The sequence below is a fragment of the Pongo pygmaeus genome, chromosome 12 (genome assembly GCF_028885625.2).
Source record: "Pongo pygmaeus isolate AG05252 chromosome 12, NHGRI_mPonPyg2-v2.0_pri, whole genome shotgun sequence".
NCBI classification, from domain to species: domain Eukaryota; kingdom Metazoa; phylum Chordata; class Mammalia; order Primates; family Hominidae; genus Pongo; species Pongo pygmaeus.
In genome coordinates, this window is record NC_072385.2 from 90,938,261 (window position 1) to 90,966,174 (window position 27,914).

At 49.8% G+C, this 27,914-nt stretch overlaps 1 protein-coding gene across 7 annotated transcripts; it reads left to right on the forward strand.

The window, feature by feature from the left end:
• The first annotated feature begins 486 nt into the window (after nt 1-486).
• HAAO (3-hydroxyanthranilate 3,4-dioxygenase) lies at nt 487-26,713 on the forward strand. 7 transcript variants are annotated; one of them, XM_063648776.1, is made up of 11 exons: nt 487-708; nt 1,208-1,356; nt 5,211-5,289; nt 9,923-10,006; nt 10,370-10,476; nt 23,204-23,293; nt 23,600-23,643; nt 23,947-24,092; nt 25,872-25,940; nt 26,125-26,207; nt 26,287-26,713. In XM_063648776.1, the coding sequence occupies exons 2-11, from the start codon at nt 1,277-1,279 to the stop codon at nt 26,363-26,365; spliced, it is 861 nt and encodes a 286-aa protein (XP_063504846.1). In that variant the 5' UTR covers nt 487-708; nt 1,208-1,276; the 3' UTR covers nt 26,366-26,713. The 7 variants fall into 7 exon arrangements, with proteins under 7 accessions (XP_063504846.1, XP_054331157.1, XP_054331158.1 ...); XM_054475185.2 differs by lacking the exon at nt 487-708 and adding an exon at nt 4,652-4,810 and having other exon boundaries at nt 1,235-1,356; XM_054475182.2 differs by lacking the exon at nt 487-708 and having other exon boundaries at nt 1,196-1,356.
• The last annotated feature ends 1,201 nt before the right edge of the window (nt 26,714-27,914 follow it).

A 27,914-nucleotide genomic window follows, 5' to 3' on the forward strand; every position in this document is an offset into this window, starting at 1 on the left:
AATTCGGCTTCCTATCTGTCTGGGTTTTGATTTTGAGTTGCACCAGAGGAGTCTTTATGTCTGGAATGCTGAGAAAACCAGCCCAGGCCAGGAGGGCTGTGAGGGCAGGATTTGGAGGCATTTAGTTTCTTAAACTCTATAGTCTGGGTTCTGGTGTCAGGGGCCTGAGCCATTTTCCTCCTCCCCTCCCTCCCAGCTCCCACTTCCTCCAAACTTCCTAAGAATGCTGAGTCCTGCAGAAAGGCAGCCTTCTCCATCCTCCACACCCGGGCAGATTTCTCTTTCCTCACACATGCACGCCCAGGCCCAGCGCCCCAGCCCCTCACCCCCAGGATAACTGTTAGAGTCTCTCACACACGGCTGTCATCATTAACACCCCGAGATTCCCGAGGGTGAGGACACTGAGGCCGGTGTCCACATCTGCCAAATTCCTCCCATAGCTGCGTGCGAACTGAGTATGTTCCTAAGATGCCTAAGGAGTTCAGCACGGGGCTCGGGGTCCACTGCGACACTGCGCGGACAGCGGCCGCTCGGCTGGGCCTCAGGTGGGGAGGGCTTGCGGTCCTGCCCTGAGCCCGGGCTCCGCAGCTCGGCGCCTGCACCTCTCCCCTCGCCGAGCCCGCGGCGGAGTCTGCCGGCCGCACGCAGCAGGTCTGGGGCTCACCTTGAATCGGGACCTGCGGGGACCGCCGTGCGACTTCCCGCTGGGTGAGCGCCGCAGTCCTGAGTGGCCGGGCAGTCATTCCCCTTTTCCAGATGGGAAAGCCAAATCTTGAGCCCAGCGCCAGCACCGTGTTCTCAGGCGCTGAGACTTCCAACCCGCGATCTCCCCACTGCAGTATTTCTGGGGACCTTCCCTGGGGTTCCCCTCGGGGCGTAGAGGGAAGGAACGTCTGGGGACAAGCGCCCAGGAAGGGTCTGGATTCTTTGTCCTCCGCCGGGAGCAGGCCCCACCGCAGGCGCCAGTGTGTGGGGCGCCCCAGGGACGGTGGCGGGGACCGAGCCCCTGCCCCGCGGAGAAGCAGGGGGCGCGGGACGCCGTTCCCCAGTGCTGCGGCCGCCGCGCTCGCCAGGGCCTGGGGTGGCGCGGAAGGCGGCGGGCTCAGACCAAAGTCCACCAGGGGCCAAAGTCCGCGGGCCCCAAGCCCCCACCACGGGGTCGCGGGGGTTTGCTCCGCCTCGTGAGCTTGGGATTCTGGTTAAAAAGGCGGCTGGGCGGAGCCGCGGGCCTCCGACGGCGGGAGGACGGCGCTGCGAGGAGGCGCCCGGAACAGTCATGGAGCGCCGCGTGGGAGTGAGGGCCTGGGTGGAGGAGAACCGGGGCTCCTTCCAGCCCCCGGTCTGCAACAAGCTCATGTGAGTCCAGCACCCCCATGGCCTCCCCTTGCCCTCGCCTCCTCCCTCTCCTCCATCTGCGCCCTCACCTTCCAGCTCCCAAAATGGACCCAGAAGCCTGCAGAAGGGCCGCTTCAATCTCTTGGTTCTTGGGGGAAGATGGAGACAGGCAGTTCCGGTTCCACCACATCGGTCTGTTCCTCTTTCTGTGGCTGTGGCTTTGACTTCTGAAGAAGGCCGAGCTGGTTCTGAGGCTGTAGGAGATGAGATGACAGGGTGCACCCTTCCTTCCAGGGCTGAGAAACAATTCTCCAACCCCAAGTGACACTGTGCATTTTGGGAAAACCCAAAAGTGTGGGGAGGGTGGTTTTCAAGGCAGAAGTGCACTAGAATGTAGGCCTGGGGCAGCCAAATCCTACACCCCAACCTTGTCCCAGAGGCCACAGGCAAACGGGAAGGTAGAGAATCCGCTCCTCTGGGAAGATCTTGATATCTTGCTTTTTCCAGGGCCCCTCTATGCAGGTGTGCACGAACACACACACACACACACACACCACACCAGACCCCCCCTAGGCCACCTCTGCCAGTAGCCTCTGCCTGCAGCACCCAACAGGGTTGGCCATCCAGCTGCCATCTTTCTCAGGCAGACCTCTCAGGCCCTCCCCTGTGGTACGGTCACCTCCCTCATCCTCCCAGTTCCATGGCCGGGCTTCACATGCCGGCTAGATCAAGCTTTACATTCCCCATTTTTGCTGTGTCCACAGGACATGGTCAGTAGGGTGGCACCTTAAAGCAAACAGCAGGCCCAGGACTATGCCAAGTGTTTTTACATCATCTCATCTCATTCTCACAGTAGCGCCGTGAGGGGGGATTTTCATATGACACTAACTTTTCTAGTGTCACGGAGCGCCTGTGGGATAGGCTCCAGACTCAACCCATGGAGCAGTTTGACTCCAGAGTCCACGCTCACTCTTGGTCACCATGCAATACCACATGGCCAACAGTCAATATCTCCCCAAAGATCTCTTCTACCACTGTTATTGCCCACCCCCAATCAAAGATGTAGCATCATCTTTGCCTCCTTCCACCACTTCATCCCCATCTGCGGTCACTCCTTCTCAGTCCTCCCATCGCTCCCCCTGAGGTCTCGCGTCCATCTGCCCGGGCCTCTCCCTAGCATTCGGTGGTTTGCTGGCATCATTGGTATTCTTGCTTCTGCTGTACCATGCCCACCTCCACCTTCGTCTTCACAAGGCAGTCTCCTTGTGTGTGTGTCTGTGTCCAAATTTCCCTCTTTTAAAAGAACACCAGACATATTGGATCAGGGGCTCACCCTATTCCAGGATGACCTCATCCTAACCTAACTACATCTCAAGGACCCTATTTCCAAATAAGGTCACATTCTGCAGTACTGGGTGTTAGGACTTCAACATATAAATTTTACAGGAGGGGTTACTATTCAGCCCATAATACCCCCAAGCAAGGTGAGAAGCTGCTGAAGAGTTCTGGGCAGACGAGGGGCAGGTCTGGTTTATGCATTCTGACTGGTGGGGGTTGAAAGAGTTCTTGAGTGGAGTTGTTTAAGAATTGTCTGTATGTACCTAAATTACATCTCAGTGAGGTTGATTTTAAAAAACAACTTTCAAGCCGGGCACAGTGGCTCACGCCTGTTAATCCTAGCACTTTGGGAGGCTGAGGCGGGTGGATCATTTGGAGTCAGGAGTTCAAGACCAAGACCAGACTGGCCAACATGGTGAAACCCCATCTCTACTAAAAATACAAAAATTACCTGGGCGTGGTGGCACACGCCTGTAGTCCCAGCTACTCAGGAGGCAGAGGCAGGAGAATTGCTTGAACCCGGGAGGTAGAGGTTGCAGTGAGCTGAAGTAGTGCCACTGCATTCCAGCCTGGGTGGCAAGCAAGACTCTATCTCAAAAAATAAATAAATAAATAAACTTTCCAGGTTCCCAGGCACCCCTTAGGCCAAGACCAGACTCCACGGCTGGTCCACCCTCCTGGTACAGCCTTCTCAACATCATTCCCCAAGCTCACCCCCAGTGCTTCTAATCTCAGAGCCTCTGCACCCAGCTCTCCCGTGCACACCCTTCCCCAGTCAAGTTCCTCGCAGCTTCCCTCCCCTCCTTGAAGCTCTATGTAGCTTTAAGTTCTTTAAGCATGGACTGTTCATGACAGCCTCCTCCTGCCCTGCGACCTCATCCACCTTTCCAAACATCAGGTCGACACGTGTGTTTCTGGCTTATTGGGCCCAGCCTCCCAAAAGGGAAGGAAAAGGAAAGAGACTGGCTCTTCCATCTTGTCTCCATGCCTCCCAGCTGGGCTGGAAAGCAGCCCACAGGACAGGACACTCAGAAAGGACCTGCCAGTCTAGTTTGGGGGCTCAGACCTCCCCCATAGCCCCTCCCCTGCCATCCACACCATCATCATCCATGCAGGCAGCCTCTAGGCTGCTGTGCCCTGTGTGTACAAATGGTCCCAGACCCAGCGCCTCCCCTTCCCAGAGGAAAGCCCTCGCCCCTGCCCTCTGTAGCAGGGCCACCTGAGAACACCCTGAAGCCCCATCCAGACACATTCTGCTGCTTATTCACCCCCAGTGTCTGCACCCTGAAAGGGGACCCTGCTGTGGGGATGGGGCGGGCTGTTCTCAGGAGGTGCTGAGGTATTTTTCCCATAAAAAGGTAACACCACACCAACAGCAGAAAGACTGAGGAGTTTGGGCACCCTTTTGTTCCAAACAGCTGACTAGATGCCCCACAGACCCAGCGCCAGCATAGGAGTCAAGGAGCCTGGGACCTGGCTCAGGTTCAGTCATTCCCTGGCTTTGTGACCGTCTCTTGGCTGGCTAAATCGGCTGTAAAATGAGAGGGTTATATTGAGTTTATTTATTTATTTATTTAAGACAGAGTCTCCCCTTGTTACCCAGGCTGGAGTGCAGTAGCGCAATCTCAGCTCACTGCAACCTCACCTCTCAGGTTCAAGCGATTCTTGTGCCTCAGCCTCCCAGCTAGCTGGGTTTACAGGTGCCCACCATCAGGCCTGGCTAATTTTTGTATTTTTAGTAGAGACAGGGTTTCACCACGTTGGCCAGGCTAGTGGCCTCAAGCAATACATCCGCCTCTGCCTCTCAAAGTGCTGGGATTACAGGCATGAGCCACCATGCCTGGCCGGGTTTATTTATTTTATCAAATACTTAAATAGTGCTTACTATATGCTAGGCACCATTCTGAGAGCTTCCAAACATTAATTCATGTATTCTGTTTAAATTCTGTGAGGTAAGAACTGTTCTTCTACTTTACAGATAAGGTTAGTAACATGCCCCAGGGCCTGTGCTTGTAAACACATGCCACACTGACTTGATACCGCCTGAGGCCCCTGCTAGATGTCACGGTCTCCTGCATCCACTGAGCCATGCCTCCAGCCAGGGGAGAGTGCAGGGTCCTATAGTCAGACAGCATGGGTGAGTGGCAGTTCAAGGTCATTTTGCCCCTACACTGCCCCATCCTGGGAAGGGGCCTCCAATTTGCTACTCTCCTGTAATTCGAGATCTTGATCCTGTGAGCCTGGTTGATGAAGCCATAGATTCACCACCACGTCATTCCCCTTGTTGGGTCAGACGATGTGGGGGGACACACAAACAGGGACAGACAGACACACAGACACAATCCCAGACACATAGACACTTAGATGCACGCAGCCATGAACTGGGGATGAGAGTTGGGGGACAGGGACGGTGAGGCCAAAACAGCCCTGCTCCTCTCCCAGGGGCCCTCAGGCTCCCTCCTGGCCCCCACAGGACCCCTGCTCTTTTCACTCCTAGGAGATGGTTTAGAACATCTCCCCCACTTTGCGCGTTGCAGGCACCAGGAGCAGCTCAAAGTCATGTTTGTCGGAGGCCCCAACACCAGGAAGGACTATCACATCGAAGAGGGTGAAGAGGTAGGTTTGACTGGTCTCCCTGGATCTAGGCCTGCGGGCAAGGAGCCTGGCCCTGGGGGGAGGGGGCACTTCCCACTCGAGGCCCAGAGATGATGGACTGGAGAGGGGTGGACATGTGGCTGATGAATGGAGTGGGCACAGCTGAAATCATAGGGCACGACTGCTGCCTCCAAGCTGGTGGTCAGGCAGTGACGCCTCCAGAGCTAGCACCTCTGCTGGGGGAGCCCCAGGAAACAGCCCACGCCCTGCGGGTGAGAGAGGTTTTAGCCGTGGGGCATCCTCCCCCTGGATATAGGGGTTGGCCATGTGCGGGGGGATGTCCTGGTCCCCTCCCCACAAACTTGACAGATTCAACTGGTCTCCAAAATGAGATCCTCCCCCGCAGACAGGAGCAAAGTGCAGAAACACCGTGGGTGAGGGCTGGGCTGAGTGGGTGGCAGAGGGAGCTCGAGGGGCTGAGGGAGGAGGAGCTAGTGGCTGAGGGGTAGGCATGGTAGGGGGTGCCTGGAGCTGAAGGAGGAGTTGGGGCAGGGTGGCCCTTCCTTAACTAGAGGCTGCAAAACCCATTCGTGGCTTGTGGCTGGGGCAGGTGGGAGGGGGAATTTGCCTTGAATCACCTTTTGCACCTTGAAGTTTGGACTGTGCTTCTCTACTACCTACCCCAAAATAAATAAACAAAAGCAAAATTTAAAGAGAAAGGCGTGTCCCCTTAAGGAGAGACACAGAATCTCCTCTGGTGGAAAAGGATCAGTAGAAGGGCTCCCCATCCTCTCAGGGAGCCTCATTCTGGGGGTTCAAGATCCAGAGTCCAGCTTGATCAACAGCCTCTGTCCCCACTGAGGGCATCCGGGCCGCAGCCAGGGACTGTGGTGAGCATGGGAGAATCACTTGTTCAACAAATATTTGCTGAGCACCTCATGTGTGCACTGGGACACCCAAGGCTGTGTGGAGAAACCACGGGCCCTGGGCCAGCAGAACCAGCCAAACCCTCACCTCTCACGCTCCAGGGGCCCTGCACCTCTCCTGGCCACCACCTTCTCACAAACACACCTCACTGGAGACCGTTTCCTTGCTGGAAAAAGTCAATAGGAAAATCTAAAACTATACTGAGGAGGTGGGTAGACATGGCGCGGCTATGGCATGGGAGGCACAGCTGGCTGCGGAGTCTTCCAGAGGCTTCTGCCTTCTCTGTTGGCCCTGGTCTCAGCACCCGCCTCTCCTGTCTCCCTCTGTCTTTGCTTCCCTTCTCACCCCCTGCTGCCTCTGCCCCATGCCCCATCCCATGGTTTCTGCAAGCTCAGGTGCCTGAGTGTCCCCTGAGGGGCCTGGCCAGCAGCCCATGTCCTGACTCAGATGGAAGCTGAGTGATTGAGTGATAAGGAGGGCTGGCCAGCGCAGGTGTCCTCACTCTGGAGGGATGCCCAGGTGTCTGGGAGGAATCTGGCTGGAGGTGGGCTTGTGACAGGGCTTGGTCCCACCCTGCTGAGGTTTTGGTGGCAGGGTGGTGCAGCACTTGGGCAGCCTCAGGGCTTAGGGTCGGCCTCCTCTCTGTCCCTGCCTATCCTCACCCAGCTGGAGCCTGGGGAGACTCCAGGCTGTGCTGTGGAAGTGGCGTAACTCAGGGTCCAGGCTCCTCCTGAATAGTGAGAAAAGGGGAGTTGCTCAGACCTGGGTTCAAATCACACCTCTTACCAAACCACACTTTCCTCCTCACTGAGCTCTGCCTCTGCAATAGCGGTCAGGGTACCTCCAGCTCCCTGGCCCGGCTCCCCACTCCCCAGCGCCACCTACCACCTATACTCCACCTACCTCACTCCTTTCTTGGATCGTGCAGGTGCAGGGGGGCCAGAGGCAGATGAACTTGCATTGGGGGAATTCTCTGCCGCTTATTAACCCCGGGATCTTGGACAGGGTACATCATGTCACCTCTCCAAGCCTGTTTCCATAAGTACATGGGGACAACAGCCCCTGTCTGGTGGAAGAATTCAATGTACATAGAGTATGTGCACAGAGCCTGGTGCAGAGTTGGTGCTTGATAAGCATTGTTCCTCTACACCTCCCGCCCTTTCCGCCTGGCCTGCCCGAAAGGCCTTTCCAGGTCAGAAAGCCAGATTCTATTCATTATCTGCCTGAGCCAGTACAGTTAATCTTCTAGCCAGCCCCAGGCTCCCAAACATCATTTACTTCCAAACTGAGCATAATTCCTTTAGGATTGCCCACAGCTGTTCAGGATTTTCTGCTGTTCAGTGATCTGTACCTCTGCTCCAGGCCAGGCCTGCCCCTCATCACAGGGAAGGCCTCTGAGCAGGGGACAAGAGCGAGAAAATAGAGAAAATATCATATAGCCTGCCCGGTAAGGGTTTAAATCTGGCCCAGAGGGTCACTCCAGACTCCCCTCTCCCAACTTTTCCTTTGTCCCTCCTCCCCTCCCCCACTGTGAAAGGTCCCTAGACACACACACACACACACACACACACACACACACACACTCACACACACACAGGCTTCCTCCCAGCTTGGAGAGTTGGGGGAGGAGAGCATACTGAAATGCTCCCTATAAGAGAACCTGGTAGGTTTCTTATTATTTGTATTAAATAATGTTTATGGGGTTTTTGTTTGTTCATGTTTGTGTTTGTTTTTGTTTTTTAGAGATGGGGTCTCTGTCACCCAGGCTGGAGTACAGTGGTGCAATCATAGCTCACTGCAGCCTCAACTTCTGGGGCTCAAGTGATCCTCCCGCCTCAGGCTCCCAAATAGTTAGGACTACAGGCACACATCACCATACTCAGCTAATTTTTTCTAGTTTTTGTAGAGATGGGGTCTCACTATGTTGCCCAGAATGGTCTCCACTCCTGGCCTCAAGTGATCCTCCCATCTCCCAAAGTGCTAGGATTACGGGCATAAGCCTGCACATCCGGCCTATGGGTTGTTTTTAATAAGGAAAGTAAACATTGTTCCTTGTAGAAAATATGAGAAATATAGAAAGAAAAATCCTTACCTCATTCATAATCCCACCACGCAGAGGGCCGCTGTGAACAGGCTGCCTCTGTTATATTTGTATTGCTACAAACTAAAGCCCTGCTGGGTATTGCTTTGAATCTTTAACGTAACTTTAGCATTTTCCATTTTCCCATTTTATTAACAGCTATTCAAAAACGTAGTTTTTAATGGCTGCATAATGTTCCATATTTTGAATCTACCATCAAATATTTACATTTGTCCTATAATTATATTAGCATTACTTTTGTCCTTCTTACGATCATCAATACTAATAGCTAGAGGCTTATTGAGGGCTTACTATGCGCTGAGCACATATGTGTAAAGCATCCCTGGCATCTTCACAGCTACATTTTGAGTAGATAACTGTCATTATGTAGATGAGGAAACCAAGGTACAGAAAGGCTAACTGAATTGACCAAGGGCACATAGCACCCTGGCAGAGCGGAGGGCTTTTAACTATGCACTGCATTAAAAACAGCCTTGAATGTACACCACTAGGCAGGTATGTCTCTGATGAGCTGAGGTCTCATTCCTGAGGTAGAATTACTGAGGTCAAGGTTGTGTGGTGACCAGCTATCTGGATTCACCTAGAACTTTCTCAGTTTTAGCACTAAGGGCCCTGCATCCCAAGAAACCCCACAGTCCCCCCCGGGGTGTGAACTGCCAAGACACTTCACGCCCATGGCCGAGTTGCCCTTCAGAAGGGGGGTGACTATTTGTGCCTAGTGGCAGACTGCAGAGCCACATCTCTCTAGGTCCCTTGAGGTCAGCTTGGTTTCTCTTAGTAGATGCTGTTGATAACATTCCTTCAAATATTTGGCTGGGGCTTTTAACACCCAGGCAATGAGTGACTGGTGGAGAGAAAACCGGTCTGCCTCCTCCTCTTCCTCCCAATTCCATGGGGTGATCTCAGTAAATTAGGGACTTAGGATGGAATCGGAAAAATGCAGTAGGAGCCCCTCCGCCCCACCCCCCCCACCCCCAGGAGAGCATAAGAGGCATGTGCTCCCATCCCCCACAGCCCCTAACCCATCCCAGGCTGCCAGCAACCTCCACAGCCCCACCCCTTGCCAAGGTGTCACTCTGGCCAGTGGCTCCAGAGCCACATACGGCCTTGGGTCCAAGCTGCTGCTCCAGCTGGAGAGTAAGTAACCAGCTATGTGACCTTAGGCCAGCTGTTTTACCCTCTGAGCCTTGGTTTTCTTTCTTTGTTTTCTGCTGATTGGGGTTAATGATACCTTTAGAGGTTGCTGTGAAGGTTTCTGGCGGAAAAGTGCCTGGCACAGCCCCTGGCACACAGTAAATGGGTGGGGTCCCCTACCTGACTGCTGGGTCATTCAGTTCCCCAGTGAGCATTTCATCCAGCTCCTGCCCACCAGCCAGGCAATCACTGTTGCATCCTGGGTACTCTGGTCATCATTTGCGTGTCTAAGACATAATCCCATGTGTCCCTGGCACTCCATGGCATGCACCGGGGAGACAGGCCTCAGGACAGACGTGACGGAGCTGCCCATCAACTCCGAGGCCTTCAGAAAGTTTCTCAGGTTTCCCAGTCAGAATTCAGGGCCTGGGCAGTGGCCAAGGACCTGGAAGAGAAAGTGGGGAGGGTCCAAGCCTCTCTCCTGTCCCACAGGTATTTTACCAGCTGGAGGGAGACATGGTTCTCCGAGTCCTGGAGCAAGGGAAACACCGGGATGTGGTCATTCGGCAGGGAGAGGTGAGGCCGGATCCCAGCAGGGTGGGGAAGAGAAAGGCGGCCACAGCTGGAATCCGCCCTGTCCACTCATCCTGGCCCTGGCTGAGGTCTTGTCCTCCCTACCTTTTCCTGCTCTCCCACACCTTCCCCTGCCAACCTGCCCCTTCCCCATCCTTCCTCTTCCAGGCTGACCCATCCTCAGCACAGTCCAACATTCCCTCTGGTTCCCTGGTGTAGAGGCTGGGCAGAGAAGAGGGCCCAGGGTAGACAAGCAGTACCCCTTTGCTGCCCGGGGGTCAGCTGGGGATGCCCAGGATGTTGGGGGCGCTAAGGTCTCCATGAGGGATAGCAGCCTCACTGTGCACCTTATCTCTACCACTGCAGATATTCCTCCTGCCTGCCAGGGTGCCCCACTCACCACAGAGGTTTGCCAATACCGTGGGGCTGGTGGTTGAGCGAAGGCGGCTGGAGACCGAGCTAGATGGGCTCAGGTAAATTCTGTCTGGAGGGCTGGGGCAGAGAAAGGGCAAACAGCAGAGGAGCACAGCTCCAAACTGCAGCTGAAGGGATCCTAGATAGACTCAAGAAAGCATGTCCTGGCCACTGAGTGGGCAGGAGGGCTTCGCAGCAGAGGCAGTGGAGATCCTGTCTTTGTTGGCTGATGGTGGAGGGGTAGAGTGGGGTGCATTCTGTTCTCTGTGACCCCCTGGAAGCTCACTCAGTCTGATGACCTTTGGCTGGAATCAGAATCTGTGCTTTCTGCGTGAGGTTGTGAACCTTGAAAATTCAAGACAGGTCTCAGTTAATTTAAAAGTTTATTTTACCAAGGTTGAGGACGTGTGCCCATGACACAGCCTCAGGAGGTCCTGATGACATGTGCCCAAAGTGGTCAGAGCACAGCTTGGCTTTATACATTTTAGGGAGACATGAGACACCAATCAATATATGTAAGATAAACATTGGTTCTGTATGGAAAGGTGAGACAACTCCAAGCAAAGGTGGGAAGACTCAAAGTGGGAAGGGGGCTTCCAGGTCACAGGTAGATAAGAGACAAATGGTTACATTCTTTTGAGTTTCTGATTAGCCTCTCCAAAGGAGGCAATCAGATATGCATTTATGTCAGTGAGCAGAGGGGTAACTTTGCATCCAATGGGGGGCAGGTTTGCCCTAAGCAGTTCCTACCTTGACTTTTCCCTTTAGCCTAGTGATTTTGGGGGCCCAAGATATTTTCCTTTCACATTTCCCCCTTTTCTTTTTAAAATCTTTTGGAGAAAGCATTTTAGAAGAAATTGAGTCTCTGGTCCCAGGTTTTGTCTGATGTCTCATGGCTAGGATGGTTTATTCCTAGACGAGTAGATCCCAAGTTATTAGGGAAGTTCAGTTTTAGAAGGTTGTGAAGTCTCATGTCTTACAAAGAGAAAATATGGGGAGGAAGGGAGAAAAACAACAACCAACAGAAGAGCAATCCTGGAAAATCGATATAGGCCACATTACTCTGAAGTTCACACATCAGTAGGCAAGTATGAAAGTGGCTTAGGTATGTAAATTGGTTGCTGACATTTTCTTCTGAAGTTTAAGTTGTCAGGCTTCAGTTTTCAGGGCTTTAAGAAAGCACAGCTCAGCTTTCAGTGACTCCAAGTTAGGAAAAACAAACCAAAAAAGAAGTAAAAAAATTGAAAACATTATTTTGAAGACTTGTAGTCAAGAAAAATTAGAATTCAGTCCAAATCAGAGAAAAATAATAAAAATTGAAAAACATTAGGCAAGACTAGAATCTAACATCAGGTATACTACAGTTTTCAAAACATAATTTTTCTCTCTCCAGTTTCCCATTTTTACTAAAGACAAATCATGGTAAGACTGATTTGCTTTATTATACTTGGCCTAATTATTTGTATACAATGCAGCAAGAATAATTTTTTTTTTTTTTTGAGACAAAGTTTCCCTCCTGTTGCCCAGGCCGGAGTGCAATGGCATGATCTTGGCTCACTGCAACCTCCGCCCCCTGGGTTCAAGTGATTCTCCTGCCTTAGCCTCCTGAGTAGCTGGGATTACAGGCACCCGCCACCACACCCGGCTAATTTTTTGTATTTTTAGTAGAGATTGGGTTTCACCACGTTGGCCAGGCTAGTCTCGAACTCCTGACCTCAAGTGACCCATCTGCCTCAGCCTCCCAAAGTGCTAGGATTACAGGCATGAGCCACCACACCTGGCCAAGAATAATTATTTTTTACATAGGCTTTTAAATTGGCTTTGATGGAACTTTGTTCCGTAGAAGGAATCTCAGATAAGACCTTTTTTTAAAGCCAAGCCTAGCCATGGATATGTGCTATTAAATACCTATGAGTTGGGTGATCTTCTTGAGGTTCCAAGGTAAACTTGAGGCTTTTGAGCCTGTCAGAGACAGGGCCTTTACTTACCAGAGGTCAGGAACCCTATACAGGGAAGGTACGAGGCCAGTTTCCCTAAAGGGTTTTTATTGGCTCCATAAACCAAGCTTCATTCCTTAAAGGAAAGCACACCATTCCAGTCAAATCCTTGATAAAATAACCAGTTTCTCCAATTGTGTCCTGTTGCAGAATGAAAACAGATTCTTATTGCACTTATGCACCTAACTGTATTGCCATAAGTTAAGAATACTCACAAATAGCTTCCAAATTCTGGAGAAATCAGATAGAGAGAAAAAAATATGTTCCAAATTTTGTTCATGGGAGTATACTAAATTTTTTTTTTTTTTTTTTTTTTGAGACAGAGTCTTGCTCTGTCACCCAGGCTGGAGTGCAGTGGCACAATCTCAGCTCACTGCAACCTCCGCCTCCTGGGTTCACACCATTCTCCTGCCTCAGCCTCCTGAGTAGCTGGGACTACAGGTGCCCGCCACCATGCCCAGCTAACTTTTTTTTTTTTTTTTGTATTTTTAGTAGAGACAGGGTTTCACCGTATTAGCCAGGATGGTCTCGATCTCCTGACCTCATAATCCACCCTCCTCGGCCTCTCAAAGTGCTGGGATTATAGGCATGAGCCACCGCACCCGGCCGGGAGTATTAAATTGTTAAAAGCTGTCAATAGCACACACAAAAAAGTTTCCTTGACTCTGAAAAAACAAAATAAAACAAAGGATCAGCAACATTTAAAGCAAAAGTAAAAAAGATTACTTTAGTCTTCTATGAGTTCAGTTTACATAGTTTACTCCTGTTCTGCCTGATGCTCATGAACATTTCAGCTCTCCATGAGAGTCCTGAAAGTTTTTCTTCTCTATTCTAATGTCACAATCTCTAAAGTTATCAGAAACCTGCATTTAAGAACACCTGTGTTCGCCGGGCGCTGGCTCACGCCTGTAATCCCAGCACTTTGGGAAGCCGAGGTGGGCGGATCACGAGGTCAAGAGATCGAGACCATCCTGGCCAACATGTTGAAACCCCATCTCTACTAAAAGTACAAAAATTAGCTGGGCATGGTGGTGCGTGCCTGTACTCTGAGCTACTCAGGAGGCTGAGGCAGGAGAATCACTTGAACCTGGGAGGCAGAGGTTGCAGTGAGCCGAGATTGCACCACTGCACTCCAGCCTGGCGACAGAGTGAGACTCCAACTTAAAAAAAAAAAAAAAAAGAACACCTGTGTTCTAGAGCTGATTATAAAGCCACCTCCTAAAGAGAAGCAAAAGAGGACAATTTTCTGTGAATGACAAAAAGTTTTAAGGCAGCCATAGTCAAAGACACAGTTGGCAAGAAAATTTGTTACCTCTGTGGCACACAATAATTTAATATAATTATGATTATTACTGATGATGTACACTAAGTTTTATCAGGATTATAGGAGTTTCCCATAATTTTGGAATACATACCAATAATATATTTATACAAATACAGCCTAAAGAAAACCAAACACCATTTCATATTTGGCAATGCTTCCTGTATAATTTTTATACCAAATAAGCCAAACTATGTCATTTTGGGACTTTAGGGAACCCAATATCTTAACAGATTAATTAGGTCAGAAAAAGACATAATTTATCATTTGATTTTGGAAAGGTTGTCAAATATCAAAGATTTAAAACTCTTGATATCACAATATAGGATCATTCATTTAACCAAAGTAATAACTCAAGGATTTCAAAAAAGGTGAAAACCTTCATTCTTTGAGAAGAGACTTAATGTTCCAGACAATGAGCTCTAATAAAAATAGCATGAAGCTGGGCGCGGTGGCTCACACCTGTAATCCCAGCACTTTGGGAGGCTGAGGTGGGGGGATCACGAGGTCAAGAGTTCGAGACCAGCCTGACCAACATGGTGAAACCCCATTTCTACCAAAAATACAAAAATTAGCTGGGCGTGGTGGTGTGCACCTGTAATCCCAGCTACTCAGGAGGCTGAGGCAGGAGAACTGTTTGAACCCGGGAGGTGGAGGTTGCAGTGAGCCAAGATAGCGCCACTGCACTCCAGCCTGGGTGCCAGTGAGACTCTGTCTCAAAAAAAAAATAGCATGAACCCAATTACCTACAGTTTTCAAAATTATATCTTGACCATAAGATATAATTTCCATAAACCTTTCAAACCTTTATTTAGGAGTCAGTTAATGCTTCAATAAAACCTTTTTAATCTGACACAGGGGCCCATGTGCTGGTCTTGCATCAGTGTACCTTTGAGATTAATGACTAATTTATAGAGAAACTGAACTTATTTATTTATTTATTTGAGATGGAATTTTGCTCTTGTTGCCCAGGCTGGAGTGCAATGGCATGATTTCGGCTCACTGCAACCTCCACCTCCTGGGTCCAAGTGATTCTCCTGCCTCAGCCTCCCAAGTAGCTGGGATTACAGACATGCGCCACCATGCCTGGCTAATTTTGTATTTTTAGTACAGACAAGTTTTCACCATGTTGGTCAAGCTGGTCTCGAACTCCTGACCTCACATGATCCACCCACCCCAGCCTCCCAAAGTGCTGGAATTACAGGCGTGAGCCACCACCACACCCAGCAAGAAACTGAACTTATTTTATCTCTCAAAATTGGTCCTTACAATCTCCCATGCCCACCTCTTACATGATAGTCCCTGGGCCTTAAGGAGCTTTAATTTCTGTCCCTGTGTTTCAGGAATGCAGTTTATTTTGATTGGCATCTTCTACTGGGCCTGAAGATGGGGCTTTAATTGCTGTCAGTGTTTAAAGTTTAGCAGGACTTGGTCGGGCACAGTGACTCACGCCTGTAATCCCAGCACTTTGGGAGGCCGAGGTGGGCAAATCATGAGGTCAGAGTTTGAGACCAGCCTGGCCAACATGGTGAAACGCCATCTCTACTAAAAATACAAAAAATTAGCTGGGCGTGGTGACAGGCACCTGTAATCCCAGCTACTCAGGAGGCTGAGGCAGAAGAATTGTTTGAACCCGGGAGGTGGATGGTTGCAGTGAGCCAAGATCATGCCACTGTACTCTAGCCCAGGCAACAGTGCAAGACTCCATGTCAAAAAAAAAAAATTAGCAGGACCTGGTGTCCTTTTTAGAACCAGGAGTCAAAGCCCTGTAACTCAATGTCACAAGGACATTAAAAGCACATACAGAGAGATACACAGATGTAATAACCTTAACTTTTGAAAAAATTTAATCTCAGTTTTTTTCCTAAGCAACCCAAAACTTAATAATAATGTGACAACTTGATCATATAAAAGTTTTTGGGTTTTTTAAAATAAATCCTCTTATTGTGACTTACACAGACCATTCATGCTATGCTTGGACTTTCTGGTTTGTCCTGAACATCCCTCCTTCTTCAACAACCAGTCATTTAACTCTACAACTAAATTTACCATACAAGAGTCTTTCTCATATGAAATCATTTCTCTTTAAGCTTTCTTACCACAAAAAACCTCTTTGTTTTTATAACTTTCTTTACATCTCTTTTATTTCCTGGTTCCATTTACCTTGTTTTATACATGACCTTTAAATAAGCCTTAAATTAGATAAAATGGTTCACTTTTTTTAAAAGGACACACCTTTTTTTTAGAAAGAATGTTTTCCTACAAATATATTTTTATTGGAAAGTACCCAAATAATGAAATATCTATTATTTAATTTAACTTTAGATTCCAAATTATGACAAGTTTGTCCACAAGTATTTATCCTATTGCATTTACGTAATTATTTTAATCATTTACTTAGATTATTTCTAAAAACTGTGATTGTCATTATTTAAAGTTATGGAACCACCATTGCAAAATTATAACTGAGACAGTGAAAATGATTTGACCTAACTGATTCCATCTTGCTTCTAACCTCCAAGCTCTCCTTGTTCATATCTGGGTATAGGCTGAACTAACTTTGAGAGGAACTTAGTTTAGTTAATTAGAGCCCCTTTTTATATTTTCAGCGGTGAAACATTGTGTACACAACACATAGATAGACGTCTTAGGCATGCTAATAGAAGTGCATCTTATAGATTCATAACAACTTTTTTTTTCCTATCTTAGATTTTCAGAATCTTTTTTTTCTTTTCTTTCTTTTTTTTTTTTGTGATAAGAGTCTTGCTCTGTCACCCGAGCTGGAGTGCAGTGGCACAATCTTGGCTCACTGTGACTTCTGCCTCTCAGGGTCAAGCGATTCTCCTGCCTCAGCCTCCCAAGTAGCTGGGATTGCAGGCGCCCACAACCACACCCAGCTAATTTTTTGTATTTTTAGTAAAGACAGGATTTCACCATGTTGGCCAGGCTGGTCTCAAACTCCTGATCTCAGGTGATCGACTCACCTCGGCCTCCCAAAGTGCTGGGATTACAGGTGTGAGCCACCATGCCCAGCCAGACTTTCAGATTGTTGATAACCTGTTTTACAACCACAGGCAGTTGTCAGCTAAATAGTCTTAAAGTTGCATACTCAAGGAAACAACTCACTGGACACAGTGGCTCACGCCTGTAATCACAGCACTTTGGGAGGCGGAGGTAGGCGGATCATGAGGTCAGGGGTTCAATAGCAACCTGGCCAAGATAGTGAAACCCCGTCTCTACTAAAAATACAAAAAAATTAGCCAGGCGTAGTGGCAGGCACCTGCAATCCCAGCTATTCAGGAGGCTGAGGCAGAGAATTGCTTGAACCCAAGAGGCGGAAGTTGCTGTGAGCCAAGATCACGCCACTGCACTCCAGCCTGAGTGACAGAGTGAGACTCCATCTCAAAAAAAAAAAAAGGAAACAACTCAGGTGAAAAATCAAAGAGCAAAATTTCCATCATAAGGTACAGAGAGAAGTCTGATGGTGCTAGAGGGAGATTAAAGATGGATGCTGGATGGGCGTGGTGGCTCATGCCTGTAATCCCAGCACTTTGGGAGGCAGAGGCAGGCGGATCATCTGAGGTCGGGAGTTTGAGACCAGCCTGACCAACATGGAGAAACCCCATCTCTACTAAAAATGCAAAATTAGCCAAGCGTGGTGGCACATACCTGTAATCCCAGATACTAGGGAAGCTGAGCAGGAGAATCACTTGAACCCGGGAGGCAGAGGTTGTAGTGAGTCGAGATCATACCATTGCATTCCAACCTGGGCAACAAGAGTGAAACTCTGTCTCAAAAAAAAAAAAAAAAGATGGATGCCAAGTCAAACATAAAATTACAGAAATCTATCATAGGATTGTATAAGGATACCAATTTTATTTAGATAGGGACCACCTATCTTTTAACTAGATCTCTGAGCTCTGGGAAAACCCCACACTGAATCCTGGGTCTCCAAAAAGGGAGAATTATTATGAGCTTAGACCACGTGATGCTTTTAAAGTGCACTTAAAAAAAAGTTTTTTTTAAACAAAGACATTTCTAAGTATCTAAACCACACTCTTCCACACTTGATCTTAGCCAAAGGCCCAGAAGCGATAAAACCACACTCTTCCTTAAAAACTCAAGAGTCAGGTAACCTCAGTTACAATAACTATTTTAGTAAAAAAAAAAAAAAAAAAAAAAAAACAGATAACACAATATAAAAGTAAGCAGTTTAACAGCTGAGACCAATTTATCTTTTTATATTCTTGGGGTTCCATAAGGAAAAACAGATTTCTCCCCCAAAAGGAGTCTAATGTCTTCTTCATTTTCTTTAAGAAACCCCAGGCTACTATAAACTATTTTAGGTCCCTCATGCAGCAGAGGGTGCAGGAGAAAGGAGAGACAGCAGAAGTAAATGAAGAAAACAGAGTTCAATCAACTGAGAAGAAACAAACTTTTGCTCAAAAAAAAAAAAAACAAGGTCCTAGGAGAAAAACAAAAACAAAAGCATGAAGGTTAAATACACACACACACCCCTTGGATGTTAGCTTTTAATTAAGCTGACTTTTAACCATTGAGCTCCTTTAAAAAAATGTTTTTAAATCTCATTACCGTATTTCAGCTGGAAAAAAATGCTGCTGTTTCAGAAGTACAGCCATTGCTCTTTCAGTTTTGCCTGGCTAGCAAAAGGTGGCCTTGTTATGTAAATCAAGCCCCTTAGCAGTCAAAATAAAAAATCTTTCATCTTTTTTTTTTTCTCATTTTGCTGGCCTTTTTTCTCCCCCCACCAGACCACCTTTTTTTTTTTTTTTTTTTTTCCATGACCGAGTCTTGCTCTGTCACCCAGGCTGAAGTGTAGTGGTGCAATCTCAGCTCACTGCAGCCTCTGCCTCCCAGGTTCAAGCAATTCTGCCTCAGCCTCCTGAATAGCTGGGATTACAGGTGCGCGCCACTGCGCCCAGCTAATTTTTATATTTTTAGTAGAGATGGGGTTTCACCATGTTGGTCAGGCTGGTCTGGAACTCCTGACTTCATGATCTGCCCACCGTGGCCTCCCAAAGTGCTGGGATTACAGGTGTGAGCCACTGTGCCCGGCCCTTTTCGTGTGTGTGTTGGTAGGGAGGGACGGGGAATTTAGCCACTCCAGAGGCCTAGTTTCCTATAATTTGGAACTTCTTTAGGATTTTATCAAGTCAGGTAGAGCTGATCAAACCCAATGGGAAAAAGACTGAAACAACAACAAAACAGAAACAAACAGCAACAACAACAAACAGTGAAGCAAAACAAACAATCACACAGCTTCTATGATCACTGAGCGCTCTAATGGGAAGGAGAAATTAAGAGCGGCTGATTGTTAACTTTAGCCAAAACAAACCTCCAATTCAGCTACTTACCTAGGGATGGGTCTCAGGCTCAAGACAGCTCTCTAGCATCCTAGAAGCAGGAAAAAAACCTCCTTTTCCCTACTGAAAGCAAGCTCAAATTCCATAAAGGAGTTACCTGCCTTCCATTGTCATGGAAGCAGGAAAACTTGCCTTCCTTGTTGGAAACAAGTAAAACTCCAGAAAAAAAAGGGAGTTGTACAGCAAAATAAACTTTAGATCTCGACCAAATTTGGGGAGATCAGGGATTCTCTAGAGGGGGTGCTCCCAGACCTCAGCAAATTGTCCTATTGGTTTGAGCCATAAAGTTAGCTCACGCCGGTACCAAGCACCCTTAGGAGATTTGTCTAAGGTCAGGGGCACCTCCACTCAGGATCCCTCTGTGGTTATCAAAATGTCAACTCCAAAAATTTGAGATAGGTCTCAGTTAATTTAGCAAGTTTATTTTGCCAAGGTTGAGGACGCACGCTCGTGACACAGCCTCAGGAGGTCCTGTTGACATGTGCCCAAGAGAGTCAGAGCACAGCTTGGTTTTATACATTTTAGGGGGACAAGAGACATCGATTAACATATGTAAGATGAACATTGGTTTGGTCTGGAAAGGCAGGACAACTCAAAGCAAAAGCAGGATGACTCAAAGCAGGGAGGGGGCTTCTAGGTCATAGGTAGAGAAGAGACAAATGGTTGCATTCTTTTGAGTTTCCAATTAGTCTCTCCAGAGGAGGCAATCAGATATGCATTTATCTCAGTGAGCAGAGGGGCACTTTGAATAGAATGCGGGGCAGGTAGCCGGGCGCGGCGGCGCACGCTTGTGATCCCAGCACTTAGGGAGGCCGAGGGGGGTGGATCACGAGGTCAGGAGATCGAGAGAGACCATCCTGGCTAACACGGTGAAACCCCGACTCCACTAAAACTACGAAGCCGGGAGTGGTGGCGGGCGCCTGTATTCCCAGCTACTCGGGAGGCTGGGGAAGGAGAAGGGCATGAACCCAGGAGACAGAGCTTGCAGTGAGCCAAGATCGCACCAGTGCACTCCAGCCTGGGCAACAGAATGAGACTCCGTCTCAAAAAAAAAAAAAAGAATAGGGGGCAGGTTTGCCTTGAGCCCTAAGCAGTTCTCAGCTTGACATTTCCCTTTAGTTTAGTGATTTCAGGGGCCCAAGATATTTTCCTTTCACAAGGTCTTCTGGGAGGGGTGGGATGTGGAAAGCGGGCCAGAGGGGTTCCAAAGCCACACCCACCTCCCCCAGTGCAGCCAGAACTGCTGCTTCCCCCGCAGAATTTAGAGTCACGGTCAGTGCCTCCTTCGGCTTGTTTCTCTACCCCAGCTCATTCCACAACACACACTGACATCTGGATGGCACTTGCTATGTGCCAGATGCCTGGCTAAGGCCTTTGCATGTATTTATTCATTGAATCTTCCCAACGATCCTATGGGGGAGGTGCTGTTATCATTACAAAGAAGTTAAAGTTGCTAAAGTGTTACTTGCTAGATCTGGCATCATAGAGAAATATGGAGTTAGGGCCAGGACAGTATAGAGAGGAGTGGGAGTCAACACCAAAGAGGGGAAGAACATAGGCCCCGCTGTCGGCATTCTGATTCCATGGCCTGGGTTCTCATTTGGTTCTGATCAGTCACCCAATTCTTTTCCTCTGAAAGAAGGAAGCAACCTATTGCTCAGGGAAATAAATTTTCCAAAAGCTCAAAGTGTTTTGTTTGGCTGGGTTTGTTTCTTTTTTTTTTTTTTTGATACAGGGGCTCACTCTATCTATCACCCACACTGGAATGCAGTGGCATGATCATTGTTTGTTGTATTTTTTAACTAAAAAAAATTCAAGTTTCCCATCAGGTCACCAGGATCAGGATACTTTGGCCCACATCTTTTGTTATAATAGGCATTTTTTAAATACTTGTTGTTTTTCTGATTATCAAAGTCATACACATTCATTCTCAAAATCTGGAAAAGTACAGGAATGCAAAGTGAACAAAATTAAAATTACTTGTTACTAAAAGGATAAATTTGATGGTATGTGAATTATATCTCAAGAAAACAAAATAATAAAAAAGGGAAAACAAAAAAAAATTGTCATGTCACCAATGAAACCTAATGAAGCCTAAACTTCCATCTTGTCTTATTTCTATGCATACCTATATCTTTTTTTACTTAAAAGAAACTCATGAGTATTTCTTCTTTTTTTTTTGAGACGGAGTCTTGCTCTGTCACCCAGGCTGGAGTACAGTGGTACAATCTCGGCTCACTGCAACCTCCGCCTCCCGGGTTCAAGCTATTCTCCTGCCTCAGCCTCCTGAGTAGCTGGGATTACAGACATGCACCACCATGTCTGGCTAATTTTTGTATTTTTAGTAGAGACGAGGTTTCACCATGTTGGTCAGGCTGGTCTCGAACTGCCAACCTCAGGTGATCCACCCACCTCGGCCTCCCAAAGTGCTGGGATTACAGGTGTGAGCCACCACATTCAGCCGAGTATTTCTTACGCTATTAAATCTTTTCAAAAAACACAATGGCTGCATAATCATTTACTGTGTAACAGTCTGTTGTAGAGACAGACACGTGGTCTTATCTTCCAGAAAAAATTTGTCACAAGGGACTTTAATATAGGGAGTCTGATGGAGAGGATGGTGTCCTCAATATCATTTTACAGCAAATTCAATAACACATTTCATCTGGCTGCTTTTGACCTTTAATAAAAGCCAGGGACTCAACATTAAAATGCCACTCCAAAGGCAGTTCCCGGAGGGCACTGCCATCCAGTTATGAAGCTTTCCGGTGGCCAGCTCCATCCCAGGATAGGATTTAGGCTGCCAGGTGGGTGGATGCACTGTGTGTCTGTAAAGCATGTCCCATCAGCAGGACCACATCTCTTTTAAGAGCAGACAGAGCTGGCCTGGGCCCAGGAGCTGGGCTTGGGCATTAGACATTCAGTTACCAGGCGTTCCTGGCACCCACCATGTGCAGCACACACAGGGGCCTGGGGCCCATCCCAGCCTGCCAGGTGCTCCTCAGGCCGGGGGAGGAGCTCACTGAGCCAGGCTGGGGGCTGGGGTGGGCTTTAGGGGTCTACGGAAGGCTATATGTACATGTACATCAGCTTTACCCCAGAAAAGAGGTCCAAAGCTTTGCTCCAACTCTCAAAGGCAATCATGACCCTGAAAGGAGAAGAACCCCTAAACTGGGGGACATCTTCTGCGTGTTGGCTTCTTTTTTTTCTTTTTTTAATTTATTTATTTACTTTTGAGACACAGTCTTGTTCTGTCACCCAGGCCGGAATGCGGCGGTGCAATCTCGGCTCACTGCAACCTCTGCTTCCTGGTTCAAGCAATTCTCCTGCCTCGGCCTCCCAAGTAGCTGGGATTACAGGCCCCTGCCACCATGCCTGGCTTTTTTTTTTTTTTTCTATCTTTTGTTATGCCTGGCTATTTTTTGTATTTATTTATTATTATTTTTTTTTTAGTAGAGACAGGGTTCCACCATGTTGGCCAGGCTGGTCTTGAACTCCTGACCTCAAGTGATCTACCCATCTCAGCCTTTCAAAGTGCTGGGATTACAGGCGTGAGCCACTGCGCCCGGCCATGTTGGTTTCTTAAGTGTCCGTGCACTCAGGCCTAGAGCACTGCAGGCCAGCAGAGCGTCCAGCCACTAGCCCTGGTTTCAGGCTCAGCCTCAGCTTCCTCTTTGGGAAAAACAAAAGAACTGCGATTAGATGCTCTCTAAGTTTCTAAGATTGTCTTGAGACTGGCCTGCTTCCGCCACTTACAGGCTGTGTAATCCTTGCCAAATTGCTCAGCTTCTGTGAGTCTCAGAGTTCTATCTGCTTTGTCTAGTTTTGGGAACTAGTTTGGGTCTAGTTTTGGGAACCGGAGAGAGCCGTGTGAATTCTGGGGATAGCAGCCCTCTCAGGGGGCGCACGTGTGCTTCTGAAGAGCAAGGTGTTAAGTGACCAGTGACCACTAGGGTGTGTAACAGGGGTGGAGCAGACAGCAGGGCTCTGCAGGGACTTCCACAAGCAGAGCCAGGCCTGAGTGGGGCTGCCCTGAAGCCACCCAGATGGGGACAGCAGGGTTGCCTGTCCTCTGCTCTGGCAGGTACTATGTGGGCGACACCATGGACGTTCTGTTTGAGAAGTGGTTCTACTGCAAGGACCTCAGCACGCAGTTGGCCCCCATCATCCAGGAGTGAGCCCCCAGCCCAGCCCCTGCCTCTTGCTTTCCTGGGGCTCTGCATCAGCACCTGATGGCCTGGGAGGAAGTCTCCCCTCCCAGGGTGGGGATCCTGGCCCAGAGAGCCCACTGCCAGGCTGGGGGGAGGAGGGAGCAGCAGCCCCGCTGGGAGGGAAAGGATGGCAGACACACAGCTGTGTGAGAGCCCCATGAGTGTGTGTGGGCACCTGCACCTGACTGTGAGTGTGGTGTATGTGTGTGTCGCTGGCCACTCCAATGGGAGTGCTCACCACTCCTGCTCCTCCCTGTTCGTCCCTGCAGGTTCTTCAGCTCTGAGCAGTACAGAACAGGAAAGCCCATCCCTGGTGAGGCCGCTGGAAACTGCCCTTCTCCTTCCCTCCCTCCCCTTCCAAAATAGGATGGGTTTTGGTCCAGGGGACTGGGGAGTCTCTTTTTGAATACTCTGCCCAGTCCTCAAGATACTGAGAAGATGGCAGCCAATGGTACCGCGCCCCCCCCCCCCCCGCCCCCACATGGCTGCTTGATCATTGAGCTGGATCCAGAGCCTGTTCTGGCAATTGAGACCTGGGGCCCCTGGGAACTGGGCCTACTGGGGCTGGGTGGGCTGGGTCCTGAGGACACCGACTATAGTCATGCTGTGGGTGCAGACCAGCTGCTCAAGGAGCCACCATTCCCTCTGAGCACACGATCCATCATGGAGCCCATGTCCCTGGATGCCTGGCTGGACAGCCACCGCAGGGAGCTGCAGGCAGGCACACCACTCAGCCTGTTTGGGGACACCTATGAGACCCAGGTAATGCAGTCCTGGGGCATCCGAGGCATCCTCCCAGCAGCCCTGGAAAATGGGAACCAGTCTGTCTCTCACTGCCTCTCTCTCTCTCTTTCGCACATACACTCACACAAACACACACACACACACACACACACCCCATTTCAGAGGTTGTAGACATGAGCATAGGCCTTTGTGCTCCCTCCCTGACGCAGAGGGCGATGGCTTTGCTCTGAGTGAAGTCTGTGGAGGCTACATGGTCCCAAGCAATTTTAAGATCTGAATTCACTTTCAGAGTTGGAGGTTCCCCCACTCACTGGCAGCTTCCTGAGGGTCTGCAGTTTTCCCCTCGCTAGGAATTCCTGAGCCTTCAGCCAGTCACAGCCTTGGAAGCCAAAAGGGAGAGAGTTGTTTGGGAATGAGGGTTGGGTGGAGAGAGGGATTCAAACAAGGCTGACTTTCTTTCATTCCACATTTATTAAATGCCTGTTATGTTTCAGGCTTTAGTGAGAGAGTAGGATAGAGTTGCTACCTTAAAGAATGTATAGTTTGTTAAAGAGATGGACAAGTTAATCAACAATTGCCACAATCATGTGATAAAGTATCAGATAGAAAAGCTATGGGAAGCTATAGAAGGATAAAGGAGGAACCCAGGCTGAAAGGGAAGTCAGGGAAGGCTTCCTGGAGGAGGTGATGTGCACATTGCATTTTAAAGCTAGTGTAGGAGTCTGTAAAAGAAAGAAAGGGAGGTGGAGAGAGCATTCTAGGTGAGGGAGAAGCATGAGCATGAGCTGTTTCAGGCTTGAAACAGCCTGGCACTGGGAGCAGCTGAAGTTGGCCAGAGGCAGGGCTGGGGGGTGGGGGTACAGGTGTGACTGGTGGACTGTGGAGCAGCAGGCAGGGCCCAGGTCCTGGTAGGTCTGCTAGGCTAGGCAAGGTGGGAGGACTTGTCCTAAAGACAACAGCCCTCCACCAAAGTATTGAAGCAGGGGAGTGACAGGCCAGAGTGGTGTTTCTGTACCATGTGTGGGGACGAGGCTGGGAGGGCAAGAGTGGTGCAGGGAGACCTGTGGTCACCTGTGCTTTACGGCTTGCCACTGGCACGTCCCGTGGGCTTTGAATGAGTCAATCTGTGCAGGGGTGCTCATGGCCACAGGCTTCCCGTAGAGGCCTGGCCTGCTGCTCTTGGGTACCAGGGACGTCCTGAGCTTACACAGGGCTGTGAGAACATGCGCACATGTCACAGCAGTACCACTCAGCCCTGCACCCCACCTCTGCGATACCCTGCTCTTACCTGCTTCAGTTTACATTAATGAATATGCACCCTCTCCAAGGCATCAGGAGCATGGCCCTGCATAGTAGCTGTGTGCTTCCAGGCTGGTGCATGTCAGAGAGCCCTCAGCCTCATCCTCCTTGTCCCCTCCTCCTCCTGAGGCCAAACTCATAACCTCTCTCGGAGAAAGGGAGGTGGCACCCTCTGGGAAGCTGATGTAAATGCGTCCCTCGTGTGCCCTGGTGAGCATGCCTTCACATAAGCACACATCAGAGGGACCACGGGTGCACTGCATGTGAAAGGCAGGCATGTGTGATCCCAAATACCTGTTGCAGCGGCGGGCACAGGGAGGCCTGCAGCCCAGGCAGCCCTCCACTCCAAGTCCTGGTCTCTGCTCAGCACATGGTGATGGGGCTGTTTTATGGGCCCCAACCCTGCTCCAAGCAGGCCTGGTGTCTGGGGGCCAGGTTCAAGACCATCTCCCATATGGGGCAAGAAGCACCAGAAGTTTCTGTTTCACCTCCCACCAGGTGATCGCCTATGGGCAAGGCAGCAGCAAAGGCCTGAGACAGAATGTGGACGTGTGGCTGTGGCAGCTGGCAAGTGGGGCCCAGGGACAGGGTTGCAGAACCCCCTGCCAGAGCGGGCATCAGCCCGCTCCTGGGCCCTGGGCTCCCACACGGGGCCCACTCTTGGGGCCTTGGGGCCCAGGCAGACTCAGACATTCACCCAGGTGATGAGGCCCAAAAGTCTCCATTTGATTCTCCTGCTCCTCTTCTCCAGGAGGGCTCCTCGGTGGTGACAATGGGGGGACAGCGCCTGAGCCTGGCCCCTGATGACAGCCTCCTGGTGCTAGCTGGGACCTCGTGAGTACGCGGGGAGGGCTTTCCCTGGGATCCTCAGGGTCCAGCTCTGTGTGACCCCTGCTCATCTGTGTGTCCACAGGTATGCCTGGGAGCGAACACAAGGCTCTGTGGCCCTGTCTGTGACCCAGGACCCTGCCTGCAAGAAGCCCCTGGGGTGACCCTCTAGCCATGGCCTGAAGCAGCCACAGGTGTGCCAAGCACCCTCGAGTGCCATCCCTGCCAAACAACTCTCCCAGCCCCCACTACCTCTCTGTGTACTGCCGCTGTGTCCCCCACAGACCTGGACATTGTTGTCACCCACCCTCCTGCCCTTCTCAGCCCAGATGCCACGCCCCTGGGCAGGCAGCAGCTCCCCATCTTCTCTGGCAGCCTCAGCCCACTGCCTTGCCAGTCTTGCCAGGTGGTCTACCCCCAGCCCCGCTCCTGCCCATTCCTCTGTCCCTGCAGACTCAGTGCGGCACTTCCACACCAAGAAGGCCCTCAATAAAGGCTTCCTGAGGAACGCACACCTGGGAGTCTGCCGCAGGCTGTCATTGCTGGCCTTCCCATGTGCCCCCCAGGACCATGTGGTGTGTCTGGGGCATCAGGGCACGAGGTGACCATGGACGTGTTGGAGGGTCTGTTATTGGGCATCCCTGTTTGTGGATGGGCATTCTTCACTGTGTGTGTGACTTGATCCACGCATGCTCCATGCCTGGTCCTGGGAGCACAGCTGATGTCATCTCTCCACTTCCTTCTCTGTTCTCATTTATTCTTTTTACTTTTTTTTTTTTTTGAAACAGGATCTCACTCTGTCACCCAGGCTGGAGTGCAGTGGTGTGATCAGAGCTCACTGCAGCATTGACCCTCCTGGCTCAAGTGATTCTCCCACCTCAGCCTTCTGAGTAGCTGGGACTACAGGCATGCACCACCACACCCTGTTAATTTTTTTTTCTTTTTTGGAGAGATGGGGGTTTCGCCATGTTGCCCAGTCTGTCTTTTTACATAACTTTAAAACACTAGCATCTGTTGAGTTTTTTTCCAATAACAGAAGTCATCTGTGCTAACTATAGAAAACCCAGAAATACACAAAACCCCCCCACCCAGAGCTAACCACTGTTAATACCTAAAGACTATGATCAGCCTGGAGAGGGGCATGAAGTTGCACCAGGAGCTCAGCAGTGTTGGTGGGGGTGTCTGGCCTTGTGCCCCTTCCCTCCCCTGTCATGCACAGGTGCCCTGTTCAAAGACTCCAGAGGGCCCCCTGAGCCTGCTATGGGCATCTAGGGATGCTGGAGGCCTCAGAGGCACCAGTGGGCAGAGACAAGAATGTGGAACCTGCAGCGGGCACGGCTCAGTTTCCTGGGACTTCCGTGAGAAGTCAATGAGGGCATGTACCTGAGAGTGACAGATCTAGACAGAACAGGTCCCTGCATGGACTGAAAGCTTCCTCTAGAAAAGAACACTTGAGGCCTGTCTCCCTCATCCCCAGCCCAGTGGCTCACTGCCTTCCTACACTCCACTGGGAGCAGAGAAAGACCTGCCTTTGCTGAAAAGGCTACTGGCCCTGAGAGACATCGGGACCTTCACCCTCCTCTTCACCCCTGAGGGCTTTCCTCTCCCGCAAGCAAAGAAGAAACAGCATCAGGCTCCTCCAAACACAAACGGGCCAGGACAGGCACGGGCAGACACTCCACGCGGCTCCTTCCTGGCCTGTAGCAATGCACT